The following is a 25,547-nucleotide window of genomic DNA, read 5'->3' as shown; positions in this document are numbered from 1 at the left end:
ATAGTAATATACTGTGCTATGGGATAATTTTAAGGAGTGAAAAAATAAAATAGAAAACAAACACCTGAAGCATTTTAGTTCTGTTATTAATGAGCAAACTAGTAAATAAAACCACCCAGTCCAACACATCCATGGTCAGGGTTGCTGAAATAAATCTGCTAACAGACAGAACACTGTCCAGTTACATTCAGGGATAACCCATTTTGTGTGCACAGAACGAGAAGATATGTGGTTTGTCTGAACAGGAACCATATGCAACCCAACCAGCAGTTAAAACACAAGGTTCCCAGTGCTGCGAAACAACCAAATGAGGAACAGGCTCAATGTGCTACAGAGTCAGGCCGTGAAGACCAGGCTCCGTCATCCACTGAGGGAAGGATACCCAGGCATGTTTCTGTCTCTTTCAAAGACTTCGGAAAGGTTTCATGCCAATGAGTGCTATGCCTGCATGAGGTTTGCTAAGTGAAATTTCTGTTATTTGATCTACTAACTTTGCCCCATCCTAACATGTATAATTTCATCACAATTTCTTTTTTTTTTAAGTTTTTCTTTCATTTATTAAAAATAGATTTTCATAAGTATCTTCTGATTATGGTCCCCTTCCTCCAACTCCTCTGAGTTGTTCCCTGTAAGAGTTCACACTCTTTCTGTCTCTCCTTAGAAAACAAATGGCATCTAAGAATTAACAACAACAAACAAAAACACACAAACAGAAGAAAAAGGTCCAAAGAAAAAGCAAGATATACACATCTATGTAGATGTAGACTCACACTGTCAGAACACAGGCCAAGAATGGAGTGTGTGAGATTGGTCAGCATGTGCGAGAAAACTTATAGAGGACAAGAGTCTTGTGACCTCGGTTTCTTTAAAACACAGAATTGTTCTTGGAATGTGTTATTTTGCTCCTCCAGGTGGAGTGGATGCCTCTGTAGAGAAACATGTTTTTGCCATGTGGGGCTTGTCCTTACTCAGGGGATGCTTCTTAGCCCTCCGAGTACATACTATCCGATGCTCTGGATATAGAGGCCCCACTCTCCCAGTATCATGCCAGCAACTAGAGTGGCGACAGCAATATTTTCCAAACACACAGTGATCCCTAAAAATACAAATCTTGAATCATGTGCGTGTGTGTGTGTGTCTGCGCATGTGTGCACATGCAAAGGACCTATAAAGTTTAAAAAAAAAAAGCCCTTCCAAACCCTTATGAGACAAAAACCTCCAAAGATGCCACTGAGTTTGATTTGTCTTGGTCATCTACTACTGGGCATAAGGACTGGCATTAAGAGTGGTTTGTATCCCCAGTGAGACTCCACTGGAGAGAACTGACTTTTCATTTGTGAGTGTTTATTAATTGGCCATCTCTACTAGGTTAGGGATAGGGAAGCTGTGTTCCTTTCAGTGCTGGGACTCCATCTGGGGCAGGGCCCTGCAGGCTCTCTGCATGCTGCCACAGTCTCTGAGACACACAGTGTCATGTCAGTCCTGCTGTGCTTAGAGGGCCTTGTTTCCTGATTGTCCTCCATCCCCTCTGGATCTTACAATCTCCTACTTTATCTTCTGCAGGGTTCCCTGAGCCCTGAGGGAGGGATTTGATGGAGACATCCACTGAGGACTCAGTGTTCCCAGCGCCTCCTCCACACTTTCTGGCTGTGGGTCTCTGTCTTTCTTCTCATTTACTGCAGGAGGAAGCTTCTCTGATGCTGGCTGAGCAAAAATTGCTCTACGAGTATAGTAGCATGTCATTAGGAGTCATGCTCCTGTAGTAGAGCAGTTGTACTGGGTTTTCTCCTAATTCCCTGCCCTAACAGGTCTTGGGGTCGTGCCTACTCATGCACTGTTGGGGATGTGCCTTAAATCCAATCAAATAATGGTGGGTTGCTCCTGCAAGCTTTATGCCATTATTGTAACAGTGCATCTTGTGGGAAGTCCATCATTGTTTATCTAAGGGTTTGTAGCTGGGTTGGTGCTTACTGTTCTACTTTGGTGGTGTGCAGAGCACCTTCGAGATCACAAACACTAGTCCAGAGGGATAAAGGCTAGAGGTAGGCACGAGCTTGCCTTCTTCAGTGTTCAGTGAGTTGTATGGGAACTGTCTTTAGCAACAGGGCATTGCTGTCATTGTGTGTGTGTGTGTGTGTGTGTGTGTGTGTGTGTGTGTGTGTGTGTGAACAACCAATATCCCTGGCAACAGCCTGGGTTGTTTGGGGGCTCCCATGGGGTCCCTTTGGACAATAGTTCTATTGGACAGAGCCCATATATCTGACACTGGAAGCTTCATTTGGTAATAATGAGAGATGTCCAGTTGGGCTCCATCTCTTCCATCATTTGGCAATTTCATTTAAATCGCTTTCATACATTTCTAGATTTTTAGAGAGCTTGTATTTAGTTTTCCATACAGCCCTTCAAATGGCCCTTAGTACTAGCTGCCTCTCTCTATATTCGTTCCCTCTCCCCAGTCTTCCCTCTCCCTCCACATTGGATCCTCCTGTTCCTATTCCCACCTTGTCTATCCATAACTATCTATTCTATTTCCCTTTGCTAGGAAGATATTTGTCACCTCCTATTCCTGTACTCTACACATAATGTCTGTGGTGCTATAGATTGCAGTGTGGTTATCACAGACTTAACAGCTAATGATCACATATAAGTGAATAAAACTGTGTTTGTCATTCTGTGTCTGGGTTACCTCATTCAGGATGATTTTTTTTTCTAGCTCTATCCATTTTCATACAGATTTCATTTTTCTTCAACAGCTGAGCAATACTTTGTTGTTTAAATGTACCACATTCTTCTTAATCCACTCAACTACTAAAAGAAATCTATGGTGTTTCTAATTTCTGGATATTTTGATGAGAGCACTGATGAACACGGTTGAAGAAAAGTTTCTGTGGTGGGATTAGACATCCTCTGGGCATATGCCCAAGAATGATACAGGTAGACCTTGAGGTAAGTTGATTTCCAGCATCCTGAAGAAATGCCACACCGATTTCCATACTGGCTGTGCAAGTTTGTAGTCCCACGAGCAATGAACAAGTGTTCCTCTTACCTTATGCCTTTGCCAGCATAAGCTCTCATTTGTTTTATTAGTCTTGGGCATTCTGATAGGTGTAATATAAAATCTTAAAGTAGTTTTGATTTGCATTTCCATGAATTACAGATGTGCCCCATCATTCATTTTTCATTTGTTATCATAAAGATGTAGAGAAAAACAATTATTTTAAAACTCAAAGCAACATGTAACCACACAAATGAATACTGGCATATTGCATTTAGGCAAGAGCCAACATTATATCCTTCGCAGAGGATACTGTCCTTCAAGGTCAGGATGTGCACAGTGCAGTGGGCCCTGGAGGATGAAGGGTGTTCTAAAGAGCCCAGGGGACTATACTTGGATTCACGGTTCCCATTGCCATCAGGACTTAGATGCTGGGCCACAGCCCCTGTCCCCATCTATCTTCTGGCTTGGTACTTTATCCTTCCTGGCATCAATGCTGAAAAAATGTGGTCACCACTAGATCTAGGAGAGAGACTACTGCTGTCTACCTTGGATCCTTGTAAGCAATGAGGAATGTGGTACTTAAGACAGTTGACTTAGGTTGCAATGTTTTCAAAACACTTCTAATGGGAGCTCATGTCAGCGTCAACTGAACAGCTTCAAAGCCCATCACACGCTTATGTGTGGGGAGGAGACCTTTGAAACCGACAAGTGTCTAGACATGTTTCAAAGGAGTTCCAGTTTTCCTAATTGTTTCAGGACTGACTCATAGAAAGGACTTAAAAATAATCTTTTTATCTTCAGACTATTTCAATGGTGAGCATGTTGGAAAAGAATGACATGGTTGTACAATGCTTTATACAGCCTTCGACAGATCATGGCTAATCATGGCTTACTGATTCCATGTCTGGAAGTTTTCTTTTCTTTTTGAAGGCTACATCAATATTTATTTAATAAACCGATCCCACATTCTCCTTTTATCAAGTCATGAAGTTTTGCATAGCTTAGTTCAGCTCATAATTTTTGGAAAACATTTTAATATTTAATAACAGAAGCTAATCTGTGAGAGCTCAAAGGTTTGACTATGAAAGCCACTTGCAAGTTCAGAACTTTTTCTACCTCTAAAAAGTAAAGCGTGGCTCTTGTACACAAGTCAATAGAGAAGTTGGACAACATAGACATGGGATCAAGAAGCATAAAAAAGAAGACAAACTGACTTTATCAGAATGAATTTCATTAATTAAGTTTTAGGAAATAAAAATACAAGCAAAGCATTTTAAAAAAATACTTGTAAGCCATATACTTAATAAATTTATAACTTGTAAAGGACTCACACCACAGGCCAAAGGAGAAAATTCAATTAGAAGATGTGCAAAGACTCTGATACCTTCTATAGCTCCAAGTAACACAACAGAACAGAAAAGGACAAGTGCAACTGAGGGTGTAGAAATTTAAACACTCAGACGGTGGTGGCAGGAATTTGCAATAGTGCAAGCACTACAGAATTCAGGCTATTAGTCCCTCCAGAGAATAGCCATGGAAATCCCAAAGACATTAAGGATGAAAATTTCTAGGTGTGGTACACATGCCTGCGAAAAGGAGGTTTACCCAGAGGCTCATGTTTTCAAAGCATCTCTGATCAAAACAAATAAACATCCTCTCCCCAACACGAAGACAAAACCTTCCCTTTGTAAAAGGGTTTCACTCACAGAGGTTCCATTTCAGGCCCGTTGTTGTCACATGGTTACAATGCTGTCCAACAGGAATAAGGCCACACCAGCTGCCTTCCATCCCAGTGTCTACATGGAGCCTGTGCTTTCCCTGAAGAAAAAGAGAAAGTATGAAGAAGGGGAAGAAAGGACAACCTGCAGCATGCTGGCACCACTCAGTGTGGCTCATCATAATGCTAACCACAAATTAACTTAATGCATTCTTTCAGCTGATTTAGACCCTCTTTTCTACATCAGCTTACTATTAATTATAATTTTTACATTTAATAGCTTGGTTAAATATGTCCAGAATCACACAGGGTATTATTCTTGATACTTGCCAATTTTAAAGAGACCATCCATCGCACCTGCTGAAGATGCAACCTTTTGTGACACTTAAATTTTAAGCTCACAACCAAATATAGATAATTATATAAAAAAGGCTGTTTCTCAAGTAAAATCTTTACTTATCAGAGAGTCAGGTTTCTCACCTTAGAAATTAACAGAAGCACTATAAATAGTTAGCCTGTCTCCTGTGGCCATCACTGAGATACTCACAATGTATACATAGGCGTACTGGTTATTTACTGTCAACTTGACACAAACTAGAGTCACTTGGGAAAAGGAACCTCAACTGATTAACTATCTCCACTAGATTTCCCTGTGGGCATGTTTCTGTGGGTATTGTCTTGATTAATGACTAAGTGGGAAGGCTCAGCCCACTATGGGCAGTGCCATGCCTGGGCAAGTGATCCTTGGTTGTATGAAAAAATAAGCTGAGCAAGCATGGAGAGCAAGCTATTAGCAGCTTTCTCTGATGGCCTCTGCTTCAGTTCCTGCCTTCAGGTTCCTGCCTTGGTTTCCTCTCAATAATGTTCTGTAAACTGTAAACTAAACAAATCCTTTCTATCCCACTTGGCTTAGTTTAGTGTTCTATCACACGCACAGAAAGCATGAAAACAATAGGAAACATTTTATTTGAATATTCAATCAGAAAAGGCCTAAATATAATGAAACAAAATTTTTTTTAAAAATCAATACAGTTTGTACTTGGTCTTGAGAGAGAATATGGGCAACCAGGGCAGCTATGCTATACAGGAGGTAATATGTATACAGAAACATGTGTAAATTGTGGTACAGATAATATACCTGAGTGGCAGAAATGAGTCTGCAGGATGAGATGTAAAGAACTCTTTTGATCAACGATTAAGTAGATGGGCTCAGCCCGCTTGGGTAGTGCCACCCCTGGGCAAGTGGTCCTGGGTTGTATAAGAACACAATTTGTTCACTCATGGACCTCCATGTAGATAGCATCAGACATGTCTCCACATTGACAGGTCAAATAACAACAACGAGACAACACTTGTTCCTCACTCACTGAAAATGAACCACATCAAGGCATGGTACGGAGCATACTGCAGGCTGTATATGTGTATGCATGGGGTCTAGGGACTGCATGTAATCTGCTTAATGTGCTTAAGTGGACGTCCTCTCTAAAACTAAGAATGTGTAAGTTTTAAGAATGCCTCACAGCTAATTCTTATTCAGAAGGCCAAATAGAATAGACACTGGAAGCTATTGAAGAGAGGGAACAGGATGGGAGCCTACCATAGAGGTCCTTTGAAAGACTCCACCCAGCAGGGGATCAAAGCAGAAGCTGAACTTTGTGCAGACACAGTTTAGGCAGATGGAAGGATATCTTATGGAAGTGTGGGGGAATAGAAGGACCTGGAGGTGACAGGAGTGCCACAGGAAGACCAACAGAGCCAACAAATCTGGGCTCAGAGGGGCCAGCAGGGGCTGATGCACCAAACAAGGACCATGCATTTAGAGGACTCAGGCTCCCTGCTCAGTTGTAGTCCATAGGCAGCTCAGTCTCCATAGGGGTCCCCTAGTAAGGGGAACAGGGGCTGCCCCTGCCTGGGACTCTGTTGCCTTCTCTCTGATCACTTCCCCAGGCCGGCTGCCTTACCAGGCCACAGGGGAAGAGAAGGCAGGCAGTCCAGATGAGAATTGGTAGGCTGGGATCAGTTGATAGAGGGGAAGGGCTCCCCATTTCTGAGGGCTAGGGGGGAGTGGCATGGGGGGGGGAAAGAGGGAGGGTGAGGCTGGGAGGGGATGAGGGAGGGGGTTACAATTGGGATATAAAGTGAATAAATTAAAAAATTAAAAACAAAAATCTTCATAGCAAGTCTTCAGTTTTACCCTCACAGGGCTGATGGAAGTTACACTGTGTGTGGGGGGGGGGGGGGGAAGGGCGGGGAGTGGTGTGTGTGTCTGAAACTTCCCTAGATGAGCAGGGTTTCCCAAAAGGAACAGGAGTCACTTCTCAGCAGCCAGTACAACTGGTGTGACTTTCCCTCTAAAAGTCATTAGTTTCCTGCAAGGCAGGTATGTCTTTATTGCTCTGTGTTCTTTTTCCTCAAAGAGACTGAGATTGGCTAGTTTACCACACACTCATTTTTCCGCCTCCCACCTATTCTCCAAAGCAAAGTAATTCTCTCTGAAGATAGATATTCAGAATGCAATACAAACAGACATCGTGAATGCTGCACACTGCACATTTCAACAAATCCTGAAAGAGGTGAAGTTGTTTCACTTGTAATAGTAGTCATTGTTGTCAGAAGGGGTAGCGGAAATTCTCAGTTCTTTACAAATATTTTGGCTTCTGAAAGAACGATGCGATAGCATTTCATGAAGGTAGAGCCTGGCCCAGTTTCCTGTTTCAGGCTGCACTTCTAGGGCCCTTGGGAGAAATGACACAGTACCGGAGGGGTGACAGCTACATTGCAACCTTCTGGCATGGATGCAGGCTCAAGAGGCCTGGAAGAGGGAGGGTTGGAGGCTGCTTAGAGGCCCAGACCTTTGCTCTTCTGGTATTTCTGACAGTGAGGATGACTTCCTACTGCTTATCAAGGAGGGCTCTCCATGCTATAGGTGTATCTCATTTTCACTGTGTTTATATTCACCCTTGCTTTTAGTGAATCTTCTTTTTGGCACCACTTTATGTTTTGGTAGAAGCCAGCTCCACACAGGGTATGCTTGGTGTCCTAAAGAACTCTGGTGAAGAATGACAACACTTTTTCAACTGGTGGATATTAACTCCCTGTGAGAAGATTCTTCAGCTTCACGCATAACGCTAAGGAAGCAGCACGTATCCATGGTGAGCTTTATTATGCTGGAGAGAGCAGCAGCGTGCTGAAATCACTGATTTCCGCAGCGCAGTGGGAAGCCTCCTTACTCAGCTTTGCTAACGTATTCATGGCCTTTCTCGTTATTCTAAGAACCAACACACCTTAACATTTTCATTCTGGGAATAAACTAGTTTGGAGACTTGAGAAGTCACAGATAGGCCTTAGACTCTCACCGATTAGCATTTTGTCTCTTGCTTTAAATGTGTGTTTTGCCGTATGTGAAGGGGTCTCTGTTTATAAATATGCAAATTTAGCTTTTATGGCTAAAAGAGAGCAGTATTATGCTTTTATCCTCTATCGGCATGTCAGTGTGACATCTTTAAAAAAATGAATGACTGGGTGAAGGAATTTTTGTTCATTCCCTAGATTTCTCAATCTATAATATATGCTAGTCTATATGAGATTTGACAGAAGCAGGCATCCAGCCTGACGTTAAAGAACTCCTGCAGGATTTATGGCATCACTGAAGACCAGAGGCACATGAGCTAATCATTCACTTCCATATTCTCCCATGAATCACTGCACAGGTTCCTGCTCCATCCTCTGTTCTCAGCTGAGATAACTCTTTGAAGTCAAAAGCAGTTTTACACAGGAAAGAAAGAACAAGAATCAATCATGGTTTGCTTCTTTGGCTGTGGTTATTGGAACATATGCAGCAACCTTAATGTGCTAGGATGCTACAGTCCAGGGAAAAGGCAGCAAAGGTGCAGCATGGTATGTGTACTGGAAATCCTGCTCAAGAGTACACTAAGGCCAGAGGTATCACGCAATCAGTTCACTAGAACTATAGTCCTAAACCAGAGCAAAACATATACACATAGATATGTATTTAGGGTGAAGAGGTCATTCCCATCACATTTTTTACTGTGTTTCTTTACTGCAAGGGATGAAGACATATTTGAAAAAATATTTAGAAATACAAACTATGAAGACATCATGATTCAGTTTATATTACTAAGTCCTTAAATTTAGCAACTATGCCAATACTTGCACAAAAGTGTTTTAGAATGCCTTAGAATGAGCCTCACAAAATGCACACCAAACACCGAACACAGGAAGGGTATAATGACCTTTCTACTTTATATAAAAGAGTCAAGACACTGCAGGTTCACAAGGCAGTCTGTCATTAAATTGCGATGTTAACTTCTATATGCCATGCAAGTCCACAACTTGACCTAGTACGAATGGAACACTCTTTCACCCTGATTCAACACAAGGCCAACCTCTAGCACATTATCTTTTGCTGCTCAGTCCAGGTACTTTAAAATGCATTTAGCAAATGCTGCAAGAAAGTAAATAGCCTGTGGGAAAAAATTAGATGAAGGAGATAAAAGTATCCATACTATGTGCAGCAGAAGAAGCTGTTAGGTTTGCACACAGAGGCTCGGCTTGGTAAATGTGCATGCTGATACTGATCACACAATGGAAAACAGCCACACAACAAATGGTCTCCCCAAAGAACTTGCATTTGCAAAACTTCACAGCTGGAAGACTCAGGAGACTCTTTGATTTTCCTTAATAGGTATAGAATTCAAAACATAAGAGTAGCAGGTTAGATTAAATGGCCTGCATTAAATCAGCTTTCAAATGTTACACATACACTCTCAAGTCAAATAAGATTGGAAAAAAGCTTCATAGATTATCCTCTTAGAAGTCACAATACCTCCTTATTCCCGAATCTAGTCTTGCAGAAAAAAAAAGAAGAAAAGAAAAACAACAACAAAAACCGCAGACAGAAGAATAGTGTTTCTGAATGATTTGAAAATTATTATGAATATTAATGTAATCTCTCTTTTCCATTGAAGTAATACTCCATTTCATATGGAAGCTTTAGTTTTGGGAAGCTTAGTGTCAGGAAATACACATAATAATGATGACTTGAGAAATCACAGACAGACCGACAGACAGACAGACAGACAGACAGACACACACAAACACACACACAGACACACACACACACATACACAGAGACATACAGCCAAGTACACTGTATATAACTTTGACATTTTGGTTTAATATTTCCACAACCAGAACATTTCACAGATATGTTTCAAAACTGACAACTTACAGTTGACTTTTGTTCTAGGTATTATTTGGTAAAGACATGCTGAATTCAAATGTCTTCTGACATGGGTTAACCTTATTCTCTAGTAGAAAAGTTAATAAATTATTAACAAGAGAGAACTTTCTTACTGCTAATAAGCTACTTTGTTTATTCAAGATTTTAAAATATTTTGAAATTATTTTTATAATAATTAGAATTCTACAAGGGCAGGCTTCTTCTACTAGCCTCCTAAATCTAGACTATATCAAAATTCAAACTGATGAAATCACCATGCCTTTAGTTTTCCCCTCACACCTGCATTTATTCATATAAAACATTATTTTTTACATGCCCTACCCTATCTTTATGTCTTATTGGAATTAGAGGAAAGAATCTGCTAAATGCTGCCACACTAAAGTGTTGAAAGCTTATTCTTCACAATTCCAATGGTGCTGTGTTTTCATATATCTCAAAGGTGCTATGAACACTACCGAGGAAGGAAAGTAATCATCAGCTAGCAAGTGGGTCACATGACAACATCCATTTCTTTCTTCTCTTGACTGTGTATTTAGCATGACAAGTTGCCTCAAGTTTTTGCATCCTCTTATCACAATTTTTAAGAGTCCTCTTCAATGGCTTCCTATCTTGGCTGTTACTCTGGGGGGATGGGGTGGGGTAGGGGTTGTCATCCATTCTATGTCTCTCTGTTTCCACTGTAGCATCCTTGTCCTTTACAGTTAGCTGAAGCATGGATCATGTACTTTCACATGGTGTCTGGCGACAGCACATGCCATGAACATCCACGTGGTCTCTGGAGTGAGCACATGCATGGTCTCTTGTGGCAGTGCAGATGATGAACATCAACGTGGCCCTCTGACACATCACAGGCCATGGACGCCAATATGGTCCCCAGTGGTAGCCTGGCACATGGACATCAACATGGCTTCAGGTGGCAGCACAGACCATGAATGGTCATCCACATGGCCTTTGCTGGTAACACGAGCCATCAACACCAAAGCCACCTGCTGCAGTAGGAGTAACATGACTGCAGCATGTACTGGAGACATTAACATGGCTTCAAGTGGCAGTATAGGCCACTCACATCAAAATGGCCTCAGGTGGCAACCAGGACCACAGACACTAATATGGCCTCCTGTGAAAGCACAGACTACAGATATCCACATGAACCTCAGGATTTAACACGGCCTGGGGCGGGCAGCAACAAGGACCATGGGATTCCAACATGGTGTCTAGGGGCAGCTAGGGTTGTGGGAGGTCTTCAAGGAGGTCCAATTCAGGAAGTGAACCATTCTGCATCTCAAACACCCTGCTAGGGCAACCGTGCAGTTGGGCACCACGCTTGTGGGAGGAGTATACACAGGCTTAAGGTTACTGCGTACCACCCTGCCATCCCTGAGTGGAGATGGCATGTTGTCCCGTCCTCCACAGCCTACTCTCACACCTGTCACCACAGCCGCATCTCTAGCTCCACTTCTATTCACCAAGCACTCACTGCTTCATTCCTCCATCTTTCTTATAGTGGCATTGCGTATTTGCTTGTCATAGTAGCACTGGAAACTGCAGTGTGTCACACAGTGTATTCTTTTGCCCAAACAGCTTCACATGCAAATGTTCATTGCACTGAGTCAAGGTCTGGTTTAAGATTTCTCGGTTTTGAAGCACCATAAATATGGACCATTGTTGAGAATCATCTTGGATATCTTGCTGTTGCCAGGTGTCAGAGTGACCTTGGGCTAGGTAGGGTTTCCTAGGGCAAGTTCTATGCCAGCTCCAGGCTGCACCTATCTCTCCACCCCTGAGGCTTGCTGAGCTCGACCTCTGTGCTTGTAGCCTACAGGCCACATCACTGCCCTCATGCTCCCCATCTCTCAGCAAGGCAAGCATAGCAGGTTGCAGCTACAGCAGTGGCTCCATGCTGGGGCCTGGCCCTAAATGACCTCTGCACATCTCCCTGCCACTGAGCTTTCTTTCCAGTCCTTCATTGCATCCTACTAAACATGAGACTGAACTACCAAGTTGGTTTTTCCAGTTTCCCTTGAGCAGCTGGACATCTGAGGTAGAACTGTTTATTAGGTACGTATCTTTTACAATGGCCTCTACTGAAAGAATTACAGAATGGGCCAGGATGGTGGCTTAGTCATAGAGATCTGCTGTCCAGGCATGCAGTGCAAGGATGGCACTGGGTAGAGGCAGGGGGTCAGCCCAATTGGTCTGGTGAGCTCCAGGTTCAGTGAGACATTGTCTCAACAAACAGGGTGCACAGCAGTGGAAGAAGACACCTGATGTCTGCTGTAAGTGTGTACACACCTACACTTATGTTTATACATACCCACATGAGTAAATACATACTGGCCACACTCATATACAAAATATAATTTAAGAAAAAGAGTTGAAGGATTAATTATTTTCTATAAAGTATTGGGTCCTACTATCTCTTTAAAAAACATATATTTAATCTGCTTGCCTGTCTTTCTACATGCCTGCCTGTCTATGTCTGTCTGTCTGTAGTGCCAGGATGCACTCCAGGGCCTAGCACATGCTAGGGAAGAGCCAGCTCACAGCTCTTCAGGTACAACCTTTGTGCTTGCAGCCTTCGGTCTGAGATGCAGTGGTAAAGCATATGGTGTTGCCATTCACTGCTGTAAGAAGCCCAGTTCTGCCATCTTTCCAGTTTTGGAAGTCCACTTTTTAAAAGCAACTTTCCATAAGACCCATTTTTTTATTTATTTATTCATTTATTTATTTATTTATTTATTTATGTTGTTCTGGAGATACCGTGGGCTCTTCAGTGTCCTTTTCCACCACCATGTTGCCTTCGGAGCCTCCATGGGTCTCTCCTGATATAGGCAGCTGCTGACATCTTTGTTTTTCCCTCACTCGCTTGCTCAATCTGTCTGTTGGTCTGTCTGTCTGTCTATCTATCTATATCTATCTATCTATCTATCTATCTATCTATCTATCTATGTATCTATCTATGTATCTATCTATCTATCTATCTATCTGTTATCCACCCATCTATTTGGATTTTCAAGACAAGATTTCTCTGTGTGGCATTGGCTGTCCTGGAATTCACACTGTAGATAAGGCTGGCCACAAACTCACAAAGATCTGCCTGCTTCTGCCTCCCGAGTACTGGGATTAATGCCTCCCGAGTACTGGGATTAAGGGTGTGCCACCACCTAGCTAGCTCTTTTTGTTTTTTGAAATTTATTTAAAAAAAAAAAATATATATATATATATACACACACACACACACACATACATGCACACACACACACACACACACACACACACACACACACACACACACACACATATGCGTGCTCTGTCTTCACACACACCAGAAGAGAAAGTCAGATCCCATTACAGATAGTTGTGACCATGTGGTGGCTGGGTATTGAACTCAGGACCTCTGGAAGAGCAGTCAGTGTTCTTAACTGCTGATCCATCTTTCCAGCAACCAAGTCGCTTTTCTTTTTAATGGCAGCAATAATTTAGTCCATTCTCAGCTGTTAAAACACACTGAATCTGTTTCTCAACTCCAATAAAAAGGCATTGAGTTCTGAATTTCCATTTTCCTCCTCATGCTCTCTGTCCCACCTTTCTCACTATTCAGAGTATACGAGGTCTTCCCACAATGACTCTAAAAACAAACATGCTCGTTTAGAATCTTCCTTTTCATCAATCTGTATTTACCAGCACTCCACAGCACAATATATATATATATATATATATATATATATATATATATATATATATATATATAACCTTAACACTAGAAGGGGATGGAGAATAAGGACAACAGAAGGTGACAGTGAAGGGAACTGTGTTCCCATATGAAAATTCCCAGGCAGTGTGTTTTCTAGATGAGGAGAAAGTAGGACTGATGTACACCATGTCTAATCCAACTTGGTCTTTTAATGGTTTCTTTTCATGTATGTTAGTAATACTCATGGTTATTGTTAATACCATTGAAGAGTAATAAAAAGAAAACTTCATTAAAAATTAGCATACCTACCAAACATACTTGGAATGCACAAGAATGCTCTAATTAAAGAAAAAGAACGACCTGCCCTAGTTTCCAGAGTAAAACAGTCTAAGCTTGGGATTTACTGCTAGTAATAAGATAATTTTCATGGCTGACTCAGGCTGCTGGGACTCACTATCTAGTTCACATGTGGCAGCTTCTCAGTGTCCTCAGGTGTAGAAGGAGCAAAGAGTGTTTCAGGACTCCTTATGAAACCCTAACTCTATTCATGAAGCCTCTATTCTTATGACCTTGCTATGTCTGTATGTGTTACTTCTGTTGCTGTGAAAAAAAAAAAAAAACCATTGTGAGGGAAAAGAAAACAAATTTTGGAAAATTGTTAACTTTTGTTCACAGCCCCAGAAGAAAACAGCCTATCATGGCGAGGATGGCTCGACAGCAGGAGATGAGGCTGGATCGAGTTAGGAAGTAGCTGCATCGGCATAGGAAGCAGAGAGAACTAGAAGGGGCGCCCGGACAGACGCCCCCAAAGCCTTCCCCACAGTGATGTACTTCCTAAAGCACCATGAATTGGGGGACCAAGTCTTCGAACACACGACACCTATGGTGTATTTCACATTCAAGCAACAGCACTGTACTAAACATTAGGACTTTGGGGAAAAGATGTCAACCTATAAATCTGATAGAAGGGGGCACAAATTTTCCAAGCATATTAGCTAGCATACAAGGTTTGACTTTCCTACATTTATTTATTTATTGTTGTTAATGACCAAATACAAAACATAGATGTGACCTAATGCAGTACTCATTCACGTTTTCAAAACATATTTGTTTTATTTTTTTTATAAGCTCATAAAATACTTGAATTAATTAACTAGGTATGATCCAGGAAACAAAGATGAAAAAGGATAAAAAAATTGTAAATATTATTTTTGAAAGAAAATATAAAAATTTTGTTTCTCCCAAAGATATCATAAAGTACTAATGAAAATGCAAAGGTTCAGTTCTAATACCACCTTACCCAGCTCCTTTTCCAAATGCTCCCCTGAACCTGTAGCCTGGGTACCTGTACACCTTTTATACAATATACTGCAGAGTCCATTGCTTTAAATGTAAATTTCTTATTCAGGGTGATAATTCTTTTAAGTGTTATGGCTATATGCAGTGTAGTCAAACAATGGGAATGTAACAAATATTTATAAAAACCAGTCATTAAACTTGGAAGTATCCATACAAACCACACATCCCAAGTGCCCATGGTTCCTTTATATTGAAATTCCTAGAAATGGTTGTATTTCTTTGCTGTCTTCAACTTACTTCTTTAATTCCAATTAAGCACCCCTCTCCTCTTCAAAAGTAGCTTTCATCAGGCAACTGATGGCCTCTGAATATCTAAATCCAATGTCAATTATTCATTCTCCCATGACTTGATCTCTTGACAGGATTTGTCATGGATTTTCAATCTCTCTTTGAACTATCAGCTTTCTTTGGCTCCCAGAACATAGGACTCTCCGGGTTTTCATCTTAACTTACACCTTACTGACAAGCCCCCCTTCCTCTCTCCAAAGTCCTTGATTTGCAGGGCTTTGGGACTGAGCTCTTGAGTTTCAACTGGATCCTTCTCCATTGCCCACCAAGCTTTCTATAACCTGAGTGACCTAGAGGACATCAATCCCTGGATTAGATTACCAGCCCATATTTTCCCCAAGTTATGGTTTTCAATGGCCAAGATCCTATTTTCTATATCCTGTTCTTTCTATCCAACAGCTTTCTTTTTTGTCTGTTAGTGGTTGCTTCGTACTTCCAGCTGCTGCCAAATTTTTAACTTTTCACACACAACCTATAACCCACAAGAAAATCCTATCAACGATACTCTGCACAGGACCAGATGCCTATCATTCCCACCTGAGTCAGAACCTCCAACCCTTCTTGCTCATGTCTCTCATTAACATCTCTGTATCCATCGTCTTTTCTTGATCGGCCAGTTGCCATGAACCTTATGAGAAGTAAGCCAGACCTACCTGCCTCACACTGGCACCTTGATTAAGAGAAATATACTTAGGTTTTGAAATGTGTTTCGTTTCCTTTTCTAGAACTTTGGTGTGAAGAATGTAAGTGATTGTTAATGAACCCTAGTTTTGAGATAGCTGGAGCCGATATTTACACAGTGGTTAACAGCACAGGTACTAAAGAATGTTGTGATCTAAATCCCTTTCCACCCAGGACAAGTTTTCTTTTAAATCAATAAAACTAGAATAAAAGGATGGTTGGTTGTAGGACACAGATTTGTAAGAGAGTAACAATTGTATCTGACTCAGAACAAATGTGAAAGAAACATCTTTTCTGCCTTTTATTTTCAGAACAAAACAGAGACACCACAAAGCTGAACACTTTTAAGTTTAGAAACTCTACCTGCTTTTCATGTTTTGTCAAGAATGTTAGCATAACATATTTGGGAAGCAATTTGAGAAGTAGTACTTAATAACATTGTCCTAGACAGCATTAACAGTTAACCTGACACAACCTACAGTTAGGAGAAGAAGAGCTACAGCTAAGGAATCGCCTAGATCAACCTAGCTTGTGGGCATGCTTCTGGGTGATAGGCCTGACTGTTAGTGAGGTAGGAGGGGCAAGCCCACTGCAGACAGTACTAGTCTATCAAGAGGTAGATCTGAGCTGCATATGAACACTAGCTAAATATGAGTGTATGAGCCAGCATTCCATATCTTCCATGGTTCATGTTGTACTTCTGTGGCTGTGAATTGAGTGCTTGGTTGTAGGTAATTCTGTGTGGAAGGGTAAACAGGCTGCATCTATGTTTCTTCCTTGACTTCTCTCAAGGAAGGACTGTAATCTGGACTGGTAAGATGGAACAAACCTGTTCTTTCCCCAAGCTGTGCATGGATGGAATGTTTTCTTACAGCAGTAGGAATGAAACTAGGACAAACATACAACAACATATTGTCACATGGACAAAATGTTGGAACACACGTATCTTTTAAGTTGTGCAAATCAAGTTTTCACGGTATAGTACTTGCATTTTCACACCTCTTCTAGACGTCGTGGGAACATTTGAAAGCAGAATATAAATGCATTGACAGTATTTGCACAGTGTTTCTGGAGGAATGAAGGAAAGTAAGTTCTGATTCACTGAAGCAAAAATCATACTAAAATTTCTGAAAGAAATATACCTTAATGTAATTGACTTCCATTTCTGTACTGCAAAAGAACTTATTCCAATGAAGGCACAAGTAAAAGCAAGAGTTGTGTTGTGTTTAAGTAGTGTGCGACATGTTGCCACCCTTCATGTTCTGTCTTACAGCAGGTCCACTCAGGATGACCTGTTCACACTTAACTACAAAGACATGAGTGAGGCCACCTCTTTCTTTGACACATTCCCCTGTGGTAGTGTCTCCAACATGATACTCACTGAAGAGTGCCATCTGGTAATTTTTTTCCTTATATTCCACAGAGCTAATGAGACCTATCTAGGGACCCATGAGGGATGTACGGATGTTGCTCTGTCAGTTCTGAGGCTGAACTCATAAGGCAGAAAAAGAAGGAAAGGACAGCTGCTCTCTTGCTTGAAGATTACTTTCTTTGAGGAAGGCTACTCACTATGTCACAAAGACCTCAAGGGCTTTTTTGGGGGAGACCAATTCGTTACTGCCACATATGGACAACCAGTGTCAGCTTGCCTGCTGTATGTGCGGGCCGCAAGCCACCAGTGAACCAATGCCAGGACAAACGAGTCTCCTGAGACCCTTTGCCTGAGGTAGCAGCCAATCTCCAAATCCTGATCACAGAGAAACTGCAAGATAAAACATGCGTACTGCTGTTTGAGCCACAAGTTCCAAGACACAGCAACAGTCAGCTATGTCTTTCTACTCTCAGACCTTTCCAGAAGCCCTAGCCTGTACTGTTTCATCTGCCTTCTGGCTGCCATCTTTTTTCCCCTCCTTTTATGCCCTTGCTGCTTTAAGCGACCATGTGATAGCAAACTAAATTTTTTGAGCTTTTGTTCAAAATAGCGTATGGATTCCTTTTAAAAAGTGAAGTATTGCCAAGTCTATTCATTTATTTTTCTTCGTGTGGGTGTTTCCTAAAGGGGAAGAAAAACAAATAAACAAACAATAAACAAACAAACCCGAGCCAAACCAAACCAAAACCCACAAAACCTCCCAGTTTTTTTCCCAGTACCTAGGAGATTATCTGAACCGATTCTGCCCTGTTAATCTTCATTTTCTTTTTCCCAGTACTGCTAAAGTTAGAAACAAACTGATCCCAGTGAGTTATTGAATTAGGATATATGCCACGAAGCACAGCACTTTGTCCTGGGTGTTGCCTGTATGTTGTATGCTCTGTGCAGTTATTTGAAACGCAACATCTAAGCAAGGACGATCCATATTTTAAGATATATTCTGCATAATGGGAAGAAAGCATTAAAAACATCACATACTCCTCTACGTTCTTCTATCCACTAGTCAGTGTCTTTATTTAAATAAACAGCAAAATGTGATCAACTTGATATTTTAAATTTGATTAGGACGGTATTGTTTTAAATGTGAATGGTCTAATTCCAGACATATTTCAAAAGCAACATAAAAGTGGCTTCATACTATATAATAGATTATTTCCTTTTCTATTTTTTTCATATAATAATTTGTTTTAATTTGCTGTCACTGACTGTTGGTACCCTGGTAGCCCACAGTGATGGAAAGAACAGTACTCACACCACAGTGGAGTTGCCCACATATTTACAGCCTTATCGTTTGACAGGGAAGGTCAGAACTTTGCTGAGTTTATTCATAACCTGGCACCAGCTTTCAATTCTTCGAAAATGGTTCCTTGATACCCAGCTTCCTGGAAAGCACAGAGTGGCAGCCACTCTCTTCAGGTATAAATCAGATTCTAAATAACGGATAGCATTTCGCGCTCTGCACCTCCGCGGGAAGCACACTGTGTTTTCACTGGTGAATGCAGGCACCTGGGAAACGCTGCACAAAAGATGTCTTGGGGCTTAATTTCCAGATCATTGGTAGGAAAGCAGTCTCTGAGGCGAGGAAAGTAAAGGTCCTGTTCTTGAATGATGCTGGCATTTCAATAACCAGTCGACTTTACCCTCTGAATCTAAATTAATCAAATATAGTCTCTGTGTGTCAGAATAAATCCAATCACAACATAGTTATTTTATACCTAAAATGACCAAAACATGAATGACTTTGGCATGCTCTAATAAAAGCCAGTGGCACGCTGGCAAGTGAAATAGATACACTACCATTTAGAAAGAGAAAGAAAAAAACTCAAAACTAGAAACATTACAAAGAGAGATAAATCTCTTGAATTTTCCCCATGAAAGATCATTGTTGCTTTGTTGTAGAGGACATTACAGAGAATGCCCTAGGATGTCTTGGTTCTAAGTGTTGGTGAAGCTATTTAAAATATTTAGCATTATAGTCAGGGCCATCAAACACTTCTGAGATATACTGGTATACTCAAGGAAAGGTAAAAAATAGTTGGGCAAAATAGCAATCTTTAATTTTAAGCCATCTTTTTCAATCTATGAGTTATGAATATACTTATCTATCTGAAAAATTAGATATTGTTTTTCCATTTAGTTTTGTATACTAGGGATAATATAATATCATCAGAGGTCACAAAGTGACAATTTTGTTAACAATATTGCGATTCCACTTCAGTTGCCTTATTAATCTATCTATCTTTTTGTTGGCATCACACAGTATCCAGAGATTCAGCTTTTGTACTCAGAACCCATATAAACAGGCTATTCTGCTGCTTTGGGCTGTGTGACTTTGCACAATAAACTCCTTCTATCAATTCCTTTATTTTTAAAATGGATCTTATCTAATACCACAGAGTGACTGGAATGAATAAGTAGCTTACACAAAACACCTATCCATATTATTTTATTCTTTACAATAATAACAGAGGCAGCTCTAGTAGGGGAAGATACAGCAATACCACGTCAACAGCGATTGTTGACATATTGTGCCACACGACTGCAGCTTCATAGTAAGGGACCGGGAGGTCTTTCTTTCTTTCTTTCTTTCTTTCTTTCTTTCTTTCTTTCTTTCTTTCTTTTCTTTTCTTTCTTCCTTTCTTTCTTTCTTTCTTTCTTTCTTTCTTTCTTTCTTTCTTCTTTCTTCCTTTCTTTCCCTTTAGGAAAAAAGTGCCTGTGCCACTATAAGGCTCATGTAGTAAGGAACCCTAGTGAACTGTTTTGAGTAGTATAGACTTTATGGGCCTCCTTAGAAGTCTAAGTAATACCCCCACTTCTTCAAGGGTACAAAAGTGTTATACATCACTAAGGTGGACAGAGTTCCCATTAAGGGTATGTCCTCAGCCTCCTCCCAAGGCTTTGCAAGGTCAGGACTCTGTTGGGAAAGAGTGACAACCAGAAAAACATAACAGGAACAGTTGAACTAATGAGCTAAAACTTTGACCTCTTCCAGTTCACCCTAAATGTACAGGCTGTGAGGCCATCCTGTCTTATTCTATTAAAGAGTAAACTCTGTCATCCTTGAAATGACTGTGAATATGGTACCTGCAAGGCAATATATTATCTGTCTATTTACCATTCCTCCCCCTCATGGCTACAACGTCAGCAACTAGGGCAAAGGTTGAAGTCTATCCTCAAAGGATAGTCACTGTTGAGAGAAGAGAGAGAGGGTTCAGAGAGCATGCAAGGGTGGGAGCCATGCTTGTATGGAAAAGACTGGTTCCCAAAGACACTAGTTCAAAGATGGAACCCAAGGACAAAGAACAGAGAGCATGCACCTATTGCAATGCTTTGTTGGTACAGGGTGGGTGGGGGATTCTGGTAAATGGTATTGAATATCCAATCGTCTCCGTGGAGATGGGTTAAAGTGGCTCATTCTTACTGAGGTTTACACCAAGAATGGGTAGCATAGGTTTGAAGACCTGTCAGTACGCATCCAAGGGACCAAGTCCCTCATTTAACTATGGCAGTGAGAAGCCCAGAGGGGGAAGAATAATAGAGAAGAGGCAGGGAATGGGTGACGGAATCAAGAGGAAGCCTTGCAGAAGCGACCTCTTCTAGACTCAGGCTGCTCAGAAAAGGCTCAGGTGCGAGGAATGCTATGCATACCTGGGCTCCTCAGAGTACTTGGGGGTTGCAATATTCTAACACAAGCACTATAAGGAAATATGTATAGTTCAGTTCTTTAGATTTTGGTGTGTGTTGTGTATATGTGTACCTGTGCCTTTGTGCATGCACACGAGAGTCAGTAGTTCACCTCAGGTGTCTTCTATCTCTCACTACCTTATATTCTGGTGCAGGATCTCTCACCTCTCATCGAATTAAAGATTGATGATTCAGACAGGTGAGGTGGCCAGTGATGCCCTGCTACCTGCCTATCTCTGTCCCTCTAGTCCTTATTGTCGCAGTACAGGTTGTGTTTACATAAGAGTTGTGGACCCAACTTAGGTCCTCATGCTTGTACAGAAGGTACTTTGCCAACTGAGCTACCCTGCCAGGCCTGCAATTCAGGATTATTGGATTAATAGTGAGGTAGGCCCAATTCTCTCTCTCTCTCTCTCTCTCTCTCTCTCTCTCTCTCTCTCTCTCTCTCTCACATACACACACACACACACACTCACAAAAGCAACAAGACCAGAGTTGCAGCCATGAGACACTTGAACCTTCCAGATGGTTAGCAGTAATTACTATAATAAGGATGTGTGTTCACAGGAGCAAGATAAAAATGGTTATTATCAAGGTACTGTTTAATTTATATAATAAAAAGAAACTAGCCAATAGAAGGTCACAATTTATTGCTCATTCTATGGCTATAAGCCAATTCTTAATATTGGAAACTGGTCTCTGAGAGGATGGGTCTTTAGGAGGAAGAACCTTGCAGCAGTCCCTCAAGAATATACTTGTCTAGACTGGCTCTAAATAGGGTAGGCTGGCGTACTAAGGTAGCCACAGGGAACATCGCTTAAGAAGAGAAAGAGGTCCTACATATTTTATATGTATGAACAATGAAGACCTTGGAACCTACAACAATATTTTAGCCTCGTAGTCAGATTGTAGTTGTGGGTAGAGATAAATGAAAAATAGAGTCTTAGACTTGGTCCGCCTCCCAGTAGTCTCATGATTCCAGGGGACATGTGTCAGTGTTCAGTGTGGGAATGCTTCAGTGTGTAACTGAAATGGTCACATTTGATGGTTAGAAGGCCTCTTATTTGTTCCTTACATATGGGGTAAAAACCATGATAGGAAGGACAAATACTTATCTTGAACTGTTTAGATATTGCAAAGATTTATGAGAATCCCTGTAGATGATCACAAATAGAACAGAGAGGCTCCAAACACAGCTGCTGGGCCAGATGTGGGATCTGCTAGAGGAGACAGATAAAGCTTTTTGGTAAAGGTGGCATTGTCTGTTTCCCAGACTCCCCAGCAATGGCCTGCAGCAGCTAAAGGGGTTGGCAATACATAGTCCTTATAGGTCATCTGTTCACATTTCTCCATTTATTTAGAACTACATGTTAGCGTGCATGCCAATGAGCATGGTAAGTGCAGATGTTGAAAGCAGAATCTCCAGACTCACTCTATAACGAGGATCAGACTATAGGTGAAAATCGCAACAGAAAAACAACAAAGACTGGGACCAAGGTGCATGTGTTGGCAGAAGCGTCTGGAGGTAACAAGTTGTGAGCTGGATACTCTAGCTTGATAAGTGAACATGCAGACATGGTACCACACACTGAGACATAGTGTGTACTAATTGGCAGTGTCACCAGAGCAGCTTGTGGTATGTACACCCGTTGGGGCAGGGCACTGTCTTCTATAACACAGGACAATTGGTTTCATGTTGCAAAGACTGCTTATTTGTAAATCCAAGACACATTTTTTTTCAAACAAAAATGATTTCTGTTTGTGAGACTAGTTGTGAGACCAGTCCCACAACTGGTCTCTTAAGATGTTGTTTTAGCCAGCATAATGCAATTTACTAGGACATAACTGCCTTAGTTATAAATAGCTTAATATTTTTGGAAAGAATGCAAATTTCCTCCAACTAAGAAATACAGGCTACTATACCTTCCTTTCTTTTCAAACATATTTTCAAGTAAGATAATTAAAAGGTAACTTCATAATCCAAGGAAGTATCTTAAAGAAGTCAAATTTTAACTTTGATTTGTCACATTTACTTTTTATTTACAAATATGAAAATTACAAAACTATAGGACACCAAAATGCTGAAATAGTCAGATTTGCTGAACTTCCTTGTCCTCCAATCAAAATGTTTTACAAGGTAGTTCTACCTCAGATTTAAACACTTTGGAATGGAAACACACACTCACTACTAAGACATGGAGATAAATATGTCAGCCATTGCCCTTTTAAGTACTATTGTTGGATTTGGTGAGGCAGCATTCTGAATAGAAGAATTTCATCAGTCCAGGAGAAATTATTCTCCATTCCCCGTTTTTATAAAGCATTTCTTACCATAGGCGGAAGACAGGCAAAATAAGGTTGTTCTCCTCACTGCTGAATTATGGCACTATTGGAAGAAGGCTTAAGGGAATGTGACCAGATATGGGTACAGTAATTTTTTAATTCCCTTAGTTATAATAATAAATAAAAGGTGTTCATTGTCCCCTTCCATCCCTTCTAGCCAGTAACACAACTTTGGGAGAAAGCTGGACATTTACATGTTTGGGGTGGACACAGGACTGAAAACATAGTTAACATGGGCCTCAAATGTTCTTATTGCTGGGACAGCATTTCTTGTCAAGCAACAAGTAGCTATGAGAAGACGATTTCCCTACACTGTAGTTATTACTACAAATAAAGTTTTCATTTTAGGGGCTGAAAACAGTTTTACCCATTTAAGTGGTATTTTATGAGTAGAAGTGCTCTGTTCATATTTCACTACCCCGCTTAATTCTGTCAGATAAGCCAATGGAGAATAGGAGAAGCAGAAGGTGGGTGACAGTGGGCATCGAGAGCTTTTATGTGTGCCTCTGTCAACCTCACACAGACACAGCCTCAATTCCCATGCCTCGGTCACCCGACACTGCAACATCAGGTTACTCTGAGTATCACATTGCTATAAAAAGCTTACCCAATAAATAGTACAGAGGGGCTCCTTCAGGAAAAAAGAATGAGCGACAAATACTCCCAATCCTGTCTGACTTAAAAATTCCATCGTTCTATATGTCAGCACGTCTTGCAGTACTACTCTTTGGCCACAGTGCCTGTAGCAGCCACACTGGAAGGGACCTGCGACCTTCTGACCACAACTCAACATCACAGCTGAGAGAAGATACTGGGGAAATATAACTTTGGAATAATTATACATGAATTATTTTAAATATTACTCATTAAAAAAATTAGCTGTTCGGCTGTTAGTTAGCATTGTACACTGTGGTAGTAGGAGCTTGTTGTCATATGCAAAGGTAAAGAAGGATTCGTCTGCAGAGTGGTAATCACAATCTAGTTATGTCATTTCTTCCTTCCCTTCCCTCTCTCCAAATCCTCCCATATAACCCTCCTTGCTCTTTCAAAACTATGCCTTTTTTCATTAACTGCTATTAAGTGCATGTGTGTATGTGTGTATACATATGTATTTCTAAATATAACCTGCTATATCTGTTGTTATTTGCACGTACGTTATGTTTTCAGGATTGACTATTTGGTATTGGAAACCAATTGGTACGATCTTCTCTGGGGAAGATTACTTCTCTTGCTCCCAGCATTCCTTAGTTGCTTGTAGTTTTTTGTGTGGGCCTACGGCCCAGTGGGCTTTCCCCTACTCACTTTGCATGGCCATTGGGATTACCATTGTTTAGCTCACTGTTTTAAGGTTACCACTGCTGTGATGAAACACCATGACCAAAGCAAGTTGGGGAGGGAATGGTTTATTTGGCTTACACTTCCACGTCATTGTTCACCATTAAAGGATGTCAGGGCAGGAACTCAAAGAGGGCAGTAAGCTAGAGGCAGGAGCTGATGTAGAGGCCAAGGAGGGGTGTTGCTTACTGGACTTTTATAAGCCATAACAACTAATTATGGCACATGCATATATTTTAGTTCCACCTGCTTTCTTATAGAACCCATGGCCCAGCAGATGGATGGCACCACCCCCAATGGGCTGGGCCTTCCCCCATCAATCACAAATTAAGAAAATGTCCTACAGGCTTGTCTACAGACCCATCTAATGGAGGCTCATTCTTAGTCAAGGTTCCCTTCTCCCACATGACTTTAGTTTAGGTCAAGAAAACATTAAACTATGTAATGAGGCATTATGAGCATAGCTTCTGACATCACTAGGAAACAGTAATCCTCTGGCGTCCCATACTGTCTGTTTAATGTCCCCTGAGGCTTAGGTATAGGAGTTTTTTTTTTGTAGATGCATCCCCTGGGATGGCTTCACAATCTTTTTTTTTTTTTTCATATGAGTGAGACAATTCCAGTACAATATAAAAAGAGAGATTTTTAAAAACATGCAGCATCTACCCCACCCCCATTAAACATTCCCCACTTATCCTCTTCTGAGAGCTTGTGGATGTTGTCTCATCCACGTTGAGTGCTCACTAGTTTTGT

General features: G+C 41.1%; 1 protein-coding gene across 2 annotated transcripts in view; it reads right to left on the bottom strand.

The window, feature by feature from the left end:
• The window catches only part of Tpk1 (thiamin pyrophosphokinase 1), a 316,448-nt gene that overhangs the window by 73,312 nt on the left and 217,589 nt on the right, over positions 1 to 25,547 (bottom strand). The window contains exon 8 of one of the 2 annotated variants that reach the window (XM_051152465.1): positions 4,705 to 4,816. The exons of the other annotated variant lie outside the window; for it this stretch is intronic. Within the exon in view, the coding sequence (XP_051008422.1) occupies positions 4,705 to 4,816 (112 nt within the window). The remainder of the gene's footprint in view (positions 1 to 4,704; positions 4,817 to 25,547) is intronic. 2 annotated transcript variants of the gene reach the window in all.

This window comes from Acomys russatus, chromosome 10, assembly GCF_903995435.1.
Source record: "Acomys russatus chromosome 10, mAcoRus1.1, whole genome shotgun sequence".
Taxonomy (NCBI): domain Eukaryota; kingdom Metazoa; phylum Chordata; class Mammalia; order Rodentia; family Muridae; genus Acomys; species Acomys russatus.
The sequence above is the reverse complement of the archived record's forward strand: the minus strand, read 5'-3'. Positions and strand labels throughout refer to the sequence as shown.